Raw genomic sequence first — 12,350 nt, 5'->3', positions numbered from 1 at the left:
GTCAGGTGACTCACAACCACCTGTAATTCCAGCTCCAGCGAGTCCATGCCTCTGGCCTCTGCATTCATGTACGCAGACACACATGGTTTAAAAATAATAAAAATAAATCTTAAAAAAATATGTTTTATCTTGCATGTAAAAAATAAAGGTCAATGAAAATTAACTTTTTAAAATAGAAATTTACTTATCACTTGCAATACCCGGAGACATTTGGGGTGGTCACAAAGGAAGGTGAGAAAGGACCAAGTCACACAAGTAGTAAAGAATGGATTGATCTTTCAACAAAATAGTGCCCCTCCCCCAAGACGTGACTAAGAAATCGGGGTAAAAGGTCAATCTGGCAAAGATTGGGCCTGGGTTTGTTTCTTGTATTAACTGGAGGCACAAAGCGAAGGATTTTGTTATCTGCATTTAGTAAGGGGCAAAATGACACTGATTCTTTCGACTGTGGACCGAGACCTGACAGCTTCAGGGAACAGTGATCAGAGCAGGAAGAAGCCACACCTCCCATGAGGAGAGGTGGTCTGATGGTTTGTTCTCCGAAGGAGCTTCTTGGAGAAGAGAAGGGAACCGAGGAGAGATTGCCCCTGATGGCAGTCCGTGTGTTTTCCACACTGTTCCATTTCCTGCAGGTCTCACGGTGGCAACAACTGTTTGGTTCTCAAGTCCCAATCCAAGGGCAGAGAGGGCTGGCAATGAAGTGGAGTTGGGGAAGCCACGAGTTCCTGCCAAGGCTTGGAGAGCCCGGGATGAGTCTTAGCCACTGAAAGTCCTTGGGAGAGAGCTCTGGAGGCTGGAAGTGCCTAGGGCCCAGAAAGAGCAGAGCCAGGCTCAGTCCACCGGGAGCACAAGCCCAACACCATTAGGACACCTCTCGCCCTCAGTGGACACCAGCAGTCTCCCAGCCTCAGAAAGCGTCAGCGGCTGCTCACCATCACACAAGAAGATGGAAAGTGTGGACGGGTAAAGGAAGCACTGTCTCCTCAGGCACTAGCCATCTTCCCTCCTGGGGGCAGCGGACTGAGGAACTTGGGGCCTGACTGAGCTCTCCCCCCAGCCAGGAGAACAGGAAGCTATGCTGTGGCCACAGCAGGACCAGGCAGCTCAAGCGAGGGGATCTCTTCTCACTAACCAAGCTCCATGAATAAATAACATGAATTAAATAAAGGAGACACAGAGAACAGGCAGAGGCACCACCTGCCAGTTTCTTGCCCCTTCACACACACTAGTACACACACTAGTTCACACACACACACATGCATACATACCACACACACACGTTCGCGCACCAAGCATCAGATGGGATGAGCCAGGGATGGCTACCCTGTCCTAGGAGTCTTTATGGTGGACAGCCTGACTGGGGGTATCAGTCATGGTCTACCACTGTTGCAGGGTGCAGAGGAGCAGAGGCCATGGAGGCATGAGCTGTGGAGGGTGGAGAAGGCCGCTGAGGACTCTGGCACCTGTAGAGAGGCAATGAGAGGAACCAAAGGAAAGATTAGGGAAACCAGAGAACGGAAATTAAAGCTTCCTCCTCCTCCTCCTCCTCCTCCTCCTCCTCACCGCCCCTCTCTGCTCCCCATGCACTCTTTGGTTGCCACTCAGATTCTCTTCAGCCTTGACCAATCAGTGCAGTCCCACTTCCTAAGTCCAGGGCTCACTCTGAACATGGTTATACTAACCAGGATCTCGACTTTCGCACTTTAGACGTAGAAGGTCTTTCCAGAAAGCTGTCCAACCTCATGAGCCTCTCCATGTGTAGTACCCGTGGATCTTGTTCTTGGTCATGAGAAAATTCCATCTCAAAGATAGCCGGTGGGGACACATCCAGTTCCAAAAACATTATATTTTCAGCCTGTGATAAAATAATACATCAGAGGTGAGCAGCAGTGTACCTTCTAGGCACTGGGTCTAAGTACCACAATAGGTTGGGATACTATAAAAATAATCTCTGGGAAGGTTCTTCTTCCACTCTAGCCCATATAGCTCCTGAATAAAAGACACAAACCTGATATAGGTTTTTGTTTGTTTGTTTGTTTGGGTTTTTCAAAACAGGGTTTTTCTGGTTCGCCTGGAACTCACTCTGTAGCCCAGGCTGGCCTCGAACTCAGAAATCCGCCTGCCTCTGCCTCCCAAGTGCTGGGATTAAAGGCATGAACCACCACCACCCGGCCCTGATAAAGTTTTATTAATGAGCTGTAATCCTAAACTGGCAGGTTCTGAGCTATTCTAACGTACATTCCAGCCATAGCCCCTGTGTTACTTGCCAGCCAAGTCTTGCTCTGTTTGCTCTGCTCTATGTGTGTCCTCAAGGTGGTTTTCTCTTGACCACATATTACTCTTGGTCTATCCTCATGGTCCACCCTGCCTCAATGCCACCTCCTTCTTCCCTTATCTTTTTCCTTCTCCTCCTGGTCCCTACCTGAGATACGCACACCCCCAACTCAGGTTCCACCTTCCTCTCCCGTCCAGTCACAGCCTCTAGCCTTTTATTATCCAGTCATAAATGAGTGGGGTCATACTGGTCAACACAATGCCCATGTCCAGACTGCAACCTATCTTGGGGCACAGAACTCAGCATCTGACTACACAGCACACAAGACCAACCCCAACAGATACTAAGAGGAAACACAAGCTGTAAGCATCCCTTCTCCTTGGGTTTCTCTCCCTTCCTGGTTTCTACGTCCCAGCTTCTTACCCTGTATCTAGGATGGGACCCCATTGCCATGGCAACCCGAGCATACTGGCTGATAGGTCTCTTGTAGCCCACTGCAGAAGTTGGACGCTTCTTCATCTGGCTGTTATTCCTGTAGGGAAATGGGATATTAGAAAGAGTTCATTGTTCGTTTAGTGGGCTTTTAACCTGTTTTGAGATTGGGTCTCATGCAACCCAGGTAGGCCTTGAACTTACATAGCTGAGGATGATATTAAGCTACTGAGCCTCCTGCCTCAACTGCCAAATGCTAGGATTAGAGTCCTAAAACACCACGCTGGATTACAAGGGATTTCCTCAAACCCTGAGTAAATGGCATCATTAGTACTATTACCAGGTAGCTGGGAGGCCCTGTGCACTCTGGGCTCTACAACTTTCTTGTTCTAATACAACCTTACAACCTAATGTGGTATAATATAAGGAATCAACATATCTTATCTTTCTTTTTGTTTGTTTGCTTTTTGTTCTGTTTTTTTTCGAGACAGGGTTTCTCTGTGTAGCCCTGGAACTCACTCTGTAGACCAGGCTGGCCTCGAACTCAGAAATCTGCCTACCTCTGCCTCCCAAGTGCTGGGATTAAAGGCGTGGGCCACCACTGCCTGGCCTTATCTTTCTTATGACTCTAATTTTTCTCTCTCACAATAAAAGGGATGAGGAGCTGAGGTTAATCCTCAGAGCCTACTGCAGAGATTTGAATGACAAAGGCTCATAGATTTGAATGATTGGTCACCAGGGAGTGGCACTGTTTGAAAGGATTAGGAGGTGTGGCCTTGTTGAAGGAAGTATGTCACTGGGGGCAGGCTTTGAAACTTTCAAAAGGCAAAGCCAAGCCCAATGGTACTCTCTTCCTGCTGTCTGTGGATCCAGATGCCAGAACCCTCTGCTGCTTCCATAGCACCTTGTCTGGCTGCTTGTCACCATGGTGACAATGGACTAAACCTCTGAAACTGTAAGCCAGCCCCAATTAAATGCTTTCTTTTAAAAGAGTTATTGTGGTCATGGTGTCTCTTCAAAGCAATAGAACACTGCCTAAGATACCAGGTAAAAATAAAAAGGGATAGCATGATCTTACACATACTTATAACCCTCATTCTAGAGACACAAAGACAGGAAGACCCCAAACAGTCCTGCCTAATTGGTCAGCTCTAGGCCAGTGAGGGACTCTGTCTCAAACAAAAGGTGGATGGTGCTTAGTAATGACACCTGAGGTTATCCTTTTATCTCCACAGGATGTGCACACGTGTAATGTGTACTCCAGCACACACACACACACATACACACATTGATGACTGGTGGTCTGCTTTTCCATGTCACTCATAAGAGTTAAAACAATAAAATGGCTAAAGTAGGCCAGATATGGTAGTACATGCTTTTGATCCCAGCAAGAAAATCAAGAGTTCAAAATCAATCTGGGCTACATAAGATCTTGTCTAAAACAACCAAAAAAGGTGAGAAACAAACAAAGAGAGAGCTATGGATCTATCCCAGTGCTAGAATACTTGCCTGCCATATTCAAGGCCTTAGGTTCAGTCCCTAGCACAACAAAACCAAAGGAACAGACAGACAAACACACAATAAAGAGAAATGGAGAATGCCAGACTTGCCTTTTGTTTTGAGACGGTACACATGTAAAAGCTAGACGGAGTGATAACTGCTGTGGTCCCAGAGTTGGGAGGCAGAAATAGAAAGATCTTCAAAGATTGCTCACCAGTTAGTCTACTTTAATTGGTGAACTCCATGTTTAGACATAGACCCTGTCTCAAAAGATAAGGTAAGGGCTACCTTAGGGGTTAAGAGCACTAGCTGCTCTGTCAGAGGATTGAGTTCCATTCTTAGGACCCACATAATGGCTCACAACCATCTGCAACCACAGTCCCAAGGAATCTGATGCTCTCTTCTGGCCCCCAATGCATGAATGTAGTACATAGGCATATGTGTAGGCAAAACACTCATAGACACACAAAATAACGATTAAAAAATAAGGTAGCTGGGTGTGATGATGCACACTTTGTCTTTTGTCTTTTGTTTTTGTTTTTCGAGACAGAGTTTCTCAGTGTAGCCCTGGTTGTCCTAGAACTCACTCTGTAGACCAGGCTGGCCTTGAACTCAGAAATCTGCCTGCCTCCCAAGTGCTGATGGTGCACACTCTTAATCCCAGTACTCAGGAGGTAGAAACAGACAGATGTGAGTTCTAAGTCTGCTTGGTTTACCTTTCCCAACAAAGGTAGAGTTGGATATTTAGTGCACTGGTACAAGCACTTACACTCTTGCAAAGGACCCTGATCCATGCCAGCTGTCTGATTCCAATCCCAGGGGATCAAAACATCCTCTTCTGGTCTCTGAGGATACCAGGCATGAACATAGGTGCACATATATACATGCAAAAAACCACACACTTGCAGGGAGGTGGTGGCGCACGCCTTTAATCCCAGCACTTGGGAGGCAGAGACGGCTAGATTTCTTAGTTGAAGGCCAGCCTGGTCTACAGAGTGAGTTCCAGGACAGCCAGGGCTACACAGAAAAGCCCTGTCTCAAAACAAACAAACAAAAACAAATAAACAAACAAACAAAAACAAAGGGCGTAGGTTTGGGGTGAGACAAGAGCTGGGTTTGAACGCTGTCATATCCCCTTACATCTTGGTCACCCTGGAAAGTAGCTTACTATCCCTGGCCTCCAACATGCCATCCCCTCAGAACTCCTGGAATTCAAGAAGACAGCATGGCACATTGCAAGGGCTACCACAGGGCTGCAGATTAACTCCATCTGCCAGCTCAAGTACGAATACAAATAAAATGAGCAATAAAAAAATTCAATAGGTGGCATTGGAAGGCAGAAGACAGAAGGAGCCACAGTCAGTCTCAGACAGGACATTCTGTCCTTGCATAAAACTGGCTGTACAGAAACCCCAAGACTAAGTTACATTCTGCAGCAGGAATGAGAAGTTACATTCAGTGCAGCGAGTGTGTGTGTATGTGTGTGTGTGTGCATATTTGTGTACTACATGTGTGTGCACTACATGTGTGTGTGCACTGCATGTGTGTGCGTGTACTTCATGGGTATGTATATGCACTGCATGGGTGTGTATGCACTGCGTGCGTGTGTGTGTGTGTGTGTGTGTGTGTTTGTGTGTACGCATGTGTGTGTGTGCATGTGTGGAGGCTAGAGGTAGATATTGAGTGTTTTCCTCAGTCACTCTCCATGCGGGCTAGTTGTGTTAACTCGACACAACCTAGAGTCACTGGAGAGGAGGGAACCACAATTGAGAAAATGCCTCATCAAGACTGGGCCATAGGCACACCTATAGGGCTTTCTTTATTAGTGATTGATGAAGGGAGCACCCAAACCATTGTAGGTGGGGCCATCCCCGGGCTGGTGGTCCTGGGTCCTAAAGCAGGCTGAGTGAGCCATGAGGAGGAAGCCAGTAAGCAGCACTCCTCCATGACCTCTGCATCAGCTCCTGCCTCCAGGTTCCTGTCCTGATTTCCCTCAGTGATGAACTGTTGCCTGGAAGTATAAGCTAAATAAATCCTTTCCTCCCCAACTTGCCTTTTGTCCCCAGGGGCTGTAGAAAGCTAGAGAGGCTGGGTGCCAGAGAGGCAGCTTTAGTGACAGCCTTGCACAAAGGTAGAACTGCATCATCATCCCACAGAGAAGAAAGTGGGAACATCAGGGAAGTAATTATCAATGAGAAGGAACACTCCACATCTCTTTGAATTTTCTAGCATGCTCTTAAGGTATAGATGAAACAGGGAGACAGGCTTAGAAAAGCCAAGTGCCCTTTGTATCTAAGGTCATACAATTAGCAACCTCAAAAATCTGAACTTCCCCAAGTACTCATTTTATGACTCTGTACCTATCTCTCAAGAGTACATGTGGGACATGCTGGGGCCAGAGAGAGCCTTTGAGAACTCACGCTCAGGGCTAGGTGGACAGAACAGTGGGTCAGTGGGAACTGGCAGTCCGACCCAGTAAAGCTGCCAGGGTTATTCTGAGTGGCATGCATGGGGAAGAAGGGACTGGGGGAAGGGAGTCTAGAACTGGGACCCAGTCATCCACCTACTACTCCCTTTGCTGCCCAGCCCCCCCCCTTTGGTTTTTCGAGACAGGGTTTCTCTATGTAGCCCTGGCTGTCCTGGAACTCACTCTGTAGACCAGGCTGGCCTCAAACTCAGAAATCTGCCTGCCTCTGCCTCCCAGTTGCTGGGATTAAAGGCATGTGCCACTACCACCGGGTTCAGGCCTACTTTCAGGATCAATCCCTATGTAATAAACAGTCTATGGCTGATAGCTCAGAGCTGGGGTACACCTCCAAAAGACCCAGAATGACAGTAAATACATTCAACAGGTCCCAGGCTCCTAGGAACCCTCTCAAATTGACTAACACCATAACTTTCTCTTTAATATTAAAACCCTACCCCTGGGGCTGGGGTTGTAGCTCAGTTGGTAAAATACTTGCTTAGAATGGACAAAATTCTAGGTGCCATTCTCAGGACCACATACATATACCAGGCAGGGAGAATACTCCCGTAATACCAGCACCCAGGAGGCAGAAGCAGGAAGACGTTTAAGATCATTTTTGGCTACACAACAAATTCAAGGTCCACCAGACAGTCCAGGAGCTACATGAAAACATGGCTTTAAATTTAATAGAAGAGGGCTAGAGAGACAAATGTGATAAAGAGCACTCACTGTTCTTCTAGAGGACCCAGGTTTGAGTCTCAGCACCTGCATGGGAGCTCACAACAATCTGTAACTTCAATTCCCTTGAATCCAATGCCATTTTTCTAGCGTCTGTGGGCAGCTGGCACACAAGTGGTACTGACATTCATGCAGGCAAAATGCCCATATAAAAAAACTAATAATAAAATGGAAACTTAACCATGTGCTCCATCTCAAAGGTGGACACTGTTCTCATTGTCAGTTGTTTCTAGTCACTCTCTTTTCTCTTAGAGATTTAAATTGTGTGTGTGTGTATGTGTGTATGTGTATGTGTGTAGCTGGAGTTACAGGAAGGCATTGTAAGCTGCCTGACTCAGGTGCTGGGACTCAAACCCATATTCTCTGTAAGACCAGCATATACTTTTGTTTTGTTTTGTTTTGTTCTGTTTTTTTCTGAGACAGGGTTTCTCTGTGTGGCCTTGGCTGTCCTGGAACTCACTCTGTAGACCAGGCTGGCCTCGAACTCAGAAATCTGCCTACCTCTGCCTCCCAAATGCTGGGATTAAAGGCGTGCACCACCACTTCCCAGCCAGCATATACTTTTGACTACTGAGCCGTTTCTCCAGCTCCCTGCTACCCCTTTCTTCTCTTATTCTGAAAAAGGCATCCAGCATCCCTGGACATGCCATTCTTGATCTTCCATACACACCCTGTGCAGCAGATGGGACTTTTCTGTGTCTGGCCCCATTTTCTCCTCAGCTCACCTGCCCACCTTTCCCCATGTGTCTGCACCTCAATGTCCCCTTCCTCTCAATTCTCACAAGCCTGCAGAGTTTGACTTAAAGTTTGTTTGTTTTTGCTTTTTGAGAAGGGGTCTCTCTGTGTAGCCCTGGCTGTCTCGGAACTCGATCTGTAGACTGGAATGGCCAAAAACTCTCAGAGATCCACCTGCCTCTATCTTCTGAGTGCTTGGATTAAAGGCTTGCATCACCACCACCTGGAAGCTTTAACATTTTTAAATTATTTATTTGGGGGTAAGGGCACAAATGCCATGGCTCCAGTGTGGAGGTGAGAGGAGGTCTCTCCTCCTACAGTGTGGTCCTGAGGACCAGATGCAGGCATCAGGCTCGCTAGCAAGTACCTTCATAAGATGAGCTATCTCACCACCACCCCCTATCATACAGACACTTTTTTTGAGACAGGGTCTTACTGTAGCCCAGGCTGGCCTGGAACTTTCAAAGCAACCCAGACTAACCTCAAACATGAGGCAATCTTCCTATCTCAGCCTCCAGAGTACTAAGATTACAGCTGTGAGCATACGACCTGGGGAATGTTTTTTACCAAGATTTTAAAAATAAATAATGTTGCCTCTGCAACAAACCCAGTTTAGCCTTCTTCCCTCATGTGGTGAGGAAGGAATGCTCTGGCGAACCTGGAACTAGGTATGGTAGCTCACGTTTATGTCCAAGTGCTTGGATGGCAGAGGCAGGGGGATGAGGAGGTCAAAGTCATCCTTGGCTACGAAATGAGCCTAAGGCTAACCTAGTCTACAGAAGACCCTGCCTCAAAAATATGAAAACAAAGAGGGGAGAGTGGGACTATAGTTCAGATGGTAGAGTGTGTACCTAGCATGCATGAACTCCTGGGTTTGATCCTAAGCATTGTACAAAACAGGCATGGTGCCAAAGGCATATGCTTTCAGCATTTGGGAGGTAGAAGCAGGAGACTCAGAAGGTGAAGGGCATCTGAAGCCAGCCTGTGACTCAGGAGATTGGCATCTTCATCAATATGATGGCATGGCGAATGTTTGTAGACTGGCTCCTCTATGGCTGGGACAAGGATGGGCGTGTGGGGGTGGTGTCTCACACCCTCATATATATCTACAGCACTGGGGAGTCGGAGGATCAGGAGTTCAAGGTCAACCTAGCTACATGCTACATTCAGGGCCAGCCAGGGCTTTAGAGTGAGAGGCCAACTTAAATGAGTAAAAAAAATAACAGAAGTTTCTCAAAGTTGATGGTGTAGCATGTGCCTGTTATACCAGCTGTCTGAGGAGCTAGGGGAGGAGAGTCCTTTGATGGCCAGCCTGAGCAATATACTAAGATTGGTCTTTAAAACAAAGTCAAGCCAAACCATTTTCTCATGTGACAAAGTAGACACCAAATTTCAAAATTAAATACATAGATATATATGCACATATTACATTTAATTTATTTTAATTTATGCATTGTGTGTGCACACATGAGTACACATGTAATGCATGTGTGCCAAGGCATTCGTGTTCAGATCAGAGGAGTTTGTGCGAGCTGGTTTTCTCTTTCTACCATGTGGGTACCAGGAACTGAACTCATGTCCTCAGACTTGGTAGCAAGTGCCTCTGCCCACTGAGCCATCTCATCAGACCCCAAATTCAAAATGTTTTCAATCCAAGTCCAGTGTCCTTCAACTGTACCGTGATGACTTTGCAAAGAATTTATCACAACTGTGCCTGCAGAGGCCAAAGTGCTAAAGTCACAATATAACTCCGTGGACTGTAAGCTCGGTACCATGAGCCTCTGCCAAATATATAACCCTTAGAAGGCACTTTGTCTGTAAATGTGATTAAAATGTAAGGTGTTTTGGGGGTGTGTGAATTGGACCCAGGCCCTCAAACATGCTAGCTAAGTCCCTATCACTGAGTTTGACCTCTATCCCTAAAAGCAAAATAAAGGAGAAATCAAACAGGCATGCTCACAAACTGGCATAGTCCACAAGCCTTGTTCTCAAGGCAACTTTAACCAAAGCCATGAAGGTAAAAGAGACAAAAAGAAGAAAAGACTTCCCAAATTAGCTGACATAGCCATGTCCAGACATTGTCCCACGGTAACAATGACCCCTTGCTTTGGAGAGGGGCCTGATTCTTGTGCTGTCTTCAAGGGAGGGTAGCTGCTTCTAACAAAAGCTTTTCCCTAAGGGACAGCACAGCCTTAGGTAATTTGTTTCAAACAATGTCTCTCCACTCTGTGCAGTCAGTCTTCAGTGTTCTCATCCCAGAATATCCCAGGCCTCAGCAAAGCAAGACAGCCCACAGCTTGAACAATGCTCTAATGGTGAGAGACAGGGCTTTTGTGTTTTCAGCCCTGCGTGAGTCATGTTTGGTGAGTTGTGGGAGATGTCTGGGAAGAAAAGGAGGGAGGGTCCTTCCACAGCCTCAGATTCCAGAGCATCCCCATCTCACCAAAACCTGCGTTCAAGGCCTTCCCTGTCCCAAGCTCCAGTTGTGAAAGCAGAGATCATGGGGACAGATGTAGTCTGGGAGATGGGAGGTGGCCACCACTCCCCTCTGCCATCAGCCCACCGTCTGGGCTTCTCTGTGGACTTACAGTCACAGCTGGGATATGGAGGAGGAATTGTTGGGTTTTTTTTATTCTAACACCACCAGCTTTCAATAAAAAGAAACAAGGAATGGGGTCTGGCAAAGCAGCTTGGTAGTGGTAGTTAAGACCACCAGCCACTGCTCTTCCAGAGGATCTAGATATGGGTTCTAACGCCAACACAGTGGCTCACAGGGACCCTGTGTCTTCTTCTGGTCATTGTGGCCACTGAAAAAGCATAAGATGCATAGACATACAGGCAGGCAAAGCACACATACATATAAAACATAAAATTAAGTTAAACTAGCCGGGCAGTAGTGGCACATGCCTTTAATCCAAGCACTTGGGAGGCAGAGGCAGGTGAATTTCTGAGTTCAAGGCCAGCCTGGTCTATAGAGTGAGTTCGAGGACAGCCAGGGTTATACAGTGAAACCCTGTCTTTAAAAACCAAAATAATAATAATAATAATAATAATAATAATAATAATAATAATAATAAATTCAGTTAAACTAAAGGGAAAAAAATATTTTTTTTAAGAATTGTCTCAATTGTATGGGGTTGCATACTCCTACAATCCCAGCCCTGGGAAGCCTGAGACAGAGGAGCAAGGCTAGCCTTGGCTACATAGTGAGACCCTGTCTCAAAAACAGAATCAACTAAGTATGTTGGCTCATGCCTGTAATCCCAGATTTGGGAGGTGGTGGCAGGAGGATCAGGATTTCAAGGTCAGCCTGAACTATATAAAAAAAGGCAAAAAGGGCTGGGAATATTGCTCAGACAGGTACAAGCCTGCCTTCATGAGTGCCCAGTTCAAAGACAAACACACACACACACACACACACACACACACACACACACACACTTAAGAAAGATAATGGGGGCTGGGGAGATGACTCAGCGGTTAAGAGCACTGACCACTCTCCCAGAGGTCCTGAGTTCAATTCCCAGCAACCACATGGTGGCTCACAACCATGGGATCCGATGCCCTTTTCTGTTGTGTCTGAAGAAAGTGACAGTGTACTCATATACACTAAATAAATAAATAAATAAATCTTAAAAAGAGAGAGAGAGAGAGAGAGAAAGAGAGAGAGAGAGAGAATAGAGAAATAGCTCAACTGTTAAACAGCTTGCCTAGCAAACACGAGGCCAGCTTGTGGGAGTCAGTTCTCTCCCTCCACCATCTGGGTCCTGGGGACTGAACTCAGATTGTCAGACTTGGGGGCAGGTACCTTTATCCACTGAGTCATTTTGCTATCCCCTAAATATTATTTAAAGTGGCTTTTCTGAGACCAATGAGATGTCTCAATGGTAAAAGCACATACCATGAAAGCATTGTGACTAAGCTAGATCCCTAGAGACAACGTAAAGAACACACCTTTAATACTGGCACTGGGAGGCAGAGGCAGGCAGATCTCTTGAGTATGAGGCCAGCCTGGTCTATAAAGTGAGTTCCAGGACAAACACAGAGAAACCCTGTCTCAAAAACAAAACAAAAGAACCAACTCCACAAAATTACCCTCTCGCTTCCAGATGTATGCTACAGCACATATGTGACTACACACTCATCCAACACAAAGCATGCACACACTCATCCAACACAAAGCATGCACACACTCATCCACAC

At 46.4% G+C, this 12,350-nt stretch overlaps 1 protein-coding gene across 1 annotated transcript in view; it reads right to left on the bottom strand.

Moving 5' to 3' along the window:
* Positions 1 to 159: 159 nt before the first annotated feature.
* Positions 160 to 12,350, bottom strand: part of Kif3c (kinesin family member 3C) — a 44,216-nt gene continuing 32,025 nt past the window's right edge. Inside the window, exons 6-8 of the mRNA XM_031356002.1 lie at positions 2,699 to 2,807; positions 1,683 to 1,855; positions 160 to 1,463 (exon numbers count right to left, since the gene is read on the bottom strand). Coding sequence (XP_031211862.1) covers positions 1,367 to 1,463; positions 1,683 to 1,855; positions 2,699 to 2,807 — 379 coding nt within the window. The 3' untranslated portion in view covers positions 160 to 1,366. The remainder of the gene's footprint in view (positions 1,464 to 1,682; positions 1,856 to 2,698; positions 2,808 to 12,350) is intronic.

The sequence above is a fragment of the Mastomys coucha genome, unplaced genomic scaffold, assembly GCF_008632895.1.
Source record: "Mastomys coucha isolate ucsf_1 unplaced genomic scaffold, UCSF_Mcou_1 pScaffold6, whole genome shotgun sequence".
NCBI lineage: Eukaryota > Metazoa > Chordata > Mammalia > Rodentia > Muridae > Mastomys > Mastomys coucha.
The sequence above is the reverse complement of the archived record's forward strand: the minus strand, read 5'-3'. Positions and strand labels throughout refer to the sequence as shown.